The sequence below is a fragment of the Oryzias melastigma genome, linkage group LG10 (genome assembly GCF_002922805.2).
Source record: "Oryzias melastigma strain HK-1 linkage group LG10, ASM292280v2, whole genome shotgun sequence".
NCBI lineage: Eukaryota > Metazoa > Chordata > Actinopteri > Beloniformes > Adrianichthyidae > Oryzias > Oryzias melastigma.
Genome location: NC_050521.1, coordinates 29,243,738 through 29,248,263, shown reverse-complemented (window position 1 = coordinate 29,248,263; position 4,526 = coordinate 29,243,738). Strand labels below are relative to the sequence as shown.

The 4,526-nt window shown below is 43.2% G+C and overlaps 1 protein-coding gene across 3 annotated transcripts in view; it reads right to left on the bottom strand.

Moving 5' to 3' along the window:
- Positions 1–4,526, bottom strand: part of LOC112137896 (transcription factor COE3) — a 78,826-nt gene that overhangs the window by 3,390 nt on the left and 70,910 nt on the right. For all 3 annotated transcript variants that reach the window (XM_024260437.2, XM_024260436.2, XM_024260438.2), the window contains exons 12-14: positions 4,314–4,379; positions 3,920–4,094; positions 2,569–2,751 (exon numbers count right to left, since the gene is read on the bottom strand). In XM_024260437.2, coding sequence (XP_024116205.1) covers positions 2,569–2,751; positions 3,920–4,094; positions 4,314–4,379 — 424 coding nt within the window. The remainder of the gene's footprint in view (positions 1–2,568; positions 2,752–3,919; positions 4,095–4,313; positions 4,380–4,526) is intronic.

Below are 4,526 nucleotides of genomic sequence, written 5' to 3'. Positions count from 1 at the left end.
TTGTGCTGCGTTTGTGCTGCGTTTGTGCTGCAACCATGTCTGAGATATTAAAGATTTTTTAAAGTTCATGCTCAGGTCACCATCCCCCCGATAGCTTTGAAATGAACCGGACCGGTTTCATTTGTTAGTGTCGTGTTTGTGCAGATTTGTGCCGTTAAAATGAGCGTTTGTGCTGCTGCTGATGAGGAGATATAACACATAGTCTAATCAGTGCCTTAACATGTGGGCGTGGCTTTCAACAGATGCAGCGTTTCACACTTTAACAGAACACTGAAGTTTAAATGTCCACTTCGATATACTTGTGTGTTTAATATTACGTGGACGTTATATGTTTCATTTCCTTCTCACGACATCATTCAATCAACAACAAATAATCAAATATTATCAATGTTAAGGAGGTTCATGTTTGTTGTTTATGTATATCTATTTGAGATGATTAGTTACATTGTTCTTGAGTACGTTCAACACCACCCCACCCCAAAATAGTTCCTCTGAAATCCCATAATGATAATGTATTAAGGGGGGGGGGTGCCCTTTATCCAAACAACACCTGAGTCTCAGTCCTCAGACGAGTTTTCCCATCCTGAGGTTTTCCTTTCATCCCAAATCAAAATCATGCAGCCATGAGTAGATTGAACTCTTCTCAGGTGTTTATTTATTTTAGGGATGTGTTCTCTGTTCTATTAATTCAGTCAAAGTTAGTCTACTTAGGAAATTATTGAAATTATCATGTTTATCATGATTATATTTATGGTCTGGCTTGGACTTGCTGCACTTCATGCATATTATACTCAATCAGTGTTTTATTTGGTGTTGGCAGCAGCAGAGATACACGGTCACTTTCACTGTCGCACATGATGGTGCGTTCAGGGACCCTGGTAAGTTTTATATTAAGCGACTAAACAAGGCCTTCATTAAGTTTACATGTATGTTTTGTATTTGACAAGTTTGACACATACATACATACTCTTTCTGAACTTTATTTTTTTTATATATTATTTTCACAATTTATACATACATTTACACACAATCTCAATTAAAACACACTTTTTCCAGTAATAACAGGACGAGCATCAGATGATAAATTCATTTTATGTCATTTTGCACGTTCAATATGTCACTGACTTGTATTCAGCTTGTGTCAAAGCATCTGGTGATAACCCCGCCCACACAGTGCTCATACCTAAACAAGAGACGTACTGATCACTGTGATGTCCGGTAAGGAAAATTGTGCTATCTCCTCATCAGCAGCAGCACAAACGACAATTTCCCCGACACAAATCTGCACAAACACGACACTAACGAATGAAACCGGTCCGGTTCATTTCAGAGCTATCGGGGGGATGGTGACCTGAGCATGAACTTTAAAAAATCTTTAATATCTCAGACACCGTTGCAGCACAAATGATCATTCCAACGGCACAAACCGGCACAAACGCAGCACTGACGGATCTGCTTGTTTGCCGGGACATTTTACACAGGTGGGGGGTCAGCTTCACGATGGTCTTGAAGACAGGAAACCTGAAGCTGCTGAGCACGCTCAATGTGTGTGCACGTTCTGTGTGTGCAAGCTCAATGTGTGTGCACGTTCTGTGTGTGCAAGCTCAATGTGTGTGCACACTCAATGTGTGTGCACGCTCATTGGGTGTGTACGCTCATTGGGTGTGCAGGTTCTGTATGTGCACGTTCATTGTGTGTGTGCACACTCATTGTATTTGCATGCTCAATCTATGTGCATGCTAAATGTCTGTGCACGTGCTCAGTAGTAAGCTGGTGGTTTGGCCAAACTGAATGACTTTTTCAAGTTCAAGTCTGGACCGACCGTTTTTGAGGTCTATAGAGGTCGTTAAAAATCTTTAGAGGTCGTTAGAAGTTTTCAGAGGTCTTCAGAGGTCTTTAGAGGTCTTCAAAGGCCTCTAGTGGTCGTTAAAATTCTTTTGAGGTCTTGAGAGGTCTTTAGGGGTCTTCAAAGGCCTTTGGAGGCTGGTAGAACTCTTCAAATGTCTTCAGACTCTTCAGGGGTCTTTAGAGGTCGTTAGGAGTCTTCAAAGGTCTTGAGAAGTCTTTAGAGGTCTTCAGATGCCTTTAAAGGTCATTAGGAGTCTTCAGAGGTCTTGAGGGGTCTTGAGAGGTCATGAGAGGTCTTAAAAGGTCTTTAGAGGTCTTCAGTTCTTTAGCGGTCTACATAGGTTTTAGAGGTCTAAAGAGGTCTTAAGAGGTCTAAAGAGGTCTTGAGAGGTCTTTAGAGGTCTTCAGATGCCCCTATAGATCGTTAGAAATCTTCAGAGGTCTCTAGATGTTAAAAGTCATTAGAGGTCTTCAGAGGTCTATAGAGGTTTTTGGAGGTCATTAGAGGTCTTCAGAGGTCTTTATGGGTCTTTAGAGGTCAAACAGTTTAAAAAAACTGTTTCTGATAGACATATAGACAAAGAAAATAATCTTTTGAAAGATCAGCCTGAAATCAAAGGTGCTGAACTCAGATTTTGATCAACTTGCAATAATCCGTCAGCAGCAAAGGTTAACAGCCTCTTACTACCAACCTTTTTTTTTTTTTTTTAATGTACTCACTTGCGTAGGCAGAGTTGGTCGTAGAACCGTTTAGGAAGCTCGGAGATCCAGGTACGCCAAGATTGGCCATCCCCGCCCCGTACCCATTCATGGTAGACGTGATGGTGTTGTAGTTAGATTGCTGGGGGGTGGAGCTTGGGGCATAACCGCGTGGAGACACGCTGTTGGAGTTGCGAGAGTATCCTGTGAGAAGAGAAGATGGAGGTTTGTTAGCGAGTCCTGGACGCTCTGAGGGAACCTCTGCTGGTTCCAGAATGATGATGGAGGCCGGTTCTAACACATCCAAACACCACAGTTACGATAAGATGGAGGGAACGACCATAAAGGATGATTTCAGGAGAAGTCTGGTGGTGTAAACAATTGAAAAAAAGAAAGAAAACACATATAAACAGGAAGGTAAACAAACATTTAGAGCAATAAACAAAACAACAAATAAAAAGCAGATTTGTTGGACGTTTTGCAATTACAAATAAAGCGCTTTATCATCATCAGAGACAAAAAAAAACAACGATCACACAAAAACAAGGCAGGGAGACACCAGGTACATGTGGTGTAGTGGTTAGCACTCCTGCCTCACAGCTGCTGGTACAGATCCCAGAACTGAATCCAGGTCATGATTGTGAATGAAAGTTGATTCATTCGAGGTTAAACCAACCAGACAGTTAAGAAAACTGGATCATTCCGGGTCTTTTCTCTGACAGGCAGCGCCGCCATCTGTCACAAGCTGCATTAACTCTGAACACACGTGTTCCACTTCCTGCACCATACTTTATATTTTGTACATTTAAAGTAAATAAAGCAGAACTCAAATCTCATCAGAGTCCATTGGGCTGAGACTTAGTTCACACCTTTTTCAGAAGATCTCTTCATTAAAATTCAGCTCAAATCTAAACTGGAACCATCAACCTTAAACGTTTGAAGCAACCGTCAGTTTGTTTCTGACAAATATTTGATTTATTAAGTTTAACGTTTTATTTTAACATCTGATTTAGACTATAAACCACAAAAGTTCAAACTCAGAACTTGTGTACTTTATTTACTCAAGTAATAGTACCTGAGTAATACTCCTGAGTAGTTACGATGGTTTGATACCCTACCTGTCTCTGGTGTTTTAACTGGGGGGCAGTGGGGTATCTTAGACTAGAGGATGCCGCTCACAACCGCAGCACCTCATGACCTCATGGACTCTGGCGAGGCGTTTGCTTTGAGCTGATGGAGGAAACAGACAAGGGCGGGGCTCTCCCTCGTGCTGATGCGTTCAGGAACCGCGTGTATACCTGAGGGTTCTGCTGACGCTCTGATCTGAGCCAGAACCCGGCTGGACCTTGGCGAGGCGCAGCTGAGCGCTTACCTTGCTCTGCTTGCGAGGCCTCAGAGATGTTGATGGCGAGCTGGCTGCTGAAGGAGTTCACTCCCATCATGCCCGAGTGTGCGGCGGAGCTGGTGAGCGACGGCAGCTGGTTGTGGCTGCGGGGTACGCTGTAGAGCGCTTCCGTGAGGTCAGCCGCTCGCTTCAGGATGATCTCCTGGGGGGGGGGGGCAGATTAACTGCTGTAAACAAAAAATCAGGAAAACTGCCTCTGATGTACACGCCCACAACGTCACAGTGATTCTGTAGCTGAAACCCCACCGTCTAGCAAAGACGAACTTCAGGCTCAGTAAAACTCATCTTTGTGATGTCACTCCGGGGGACGGGGGGGATGGGGGGACAGGGGGTCCCTGATGCACCAAAAGGTGGAGCTCACCTGGTTGTTGTGTGGCATCCCATAAAGAGCCTCCACCAGGTCGGCCGCTCGCTTCAGCAGCACCTCCTGAGAATGACAGAGAGAGGATTTCAGAAGGAAAGTAGCACATTTCATGTACAGAGATGATTCAAAGTGCTTTACATAAAACATTAAAAGAAACAATCAAAATCAATATTAAAATGTGATCATTAAAATAAAATTAAAAGAAAGTAA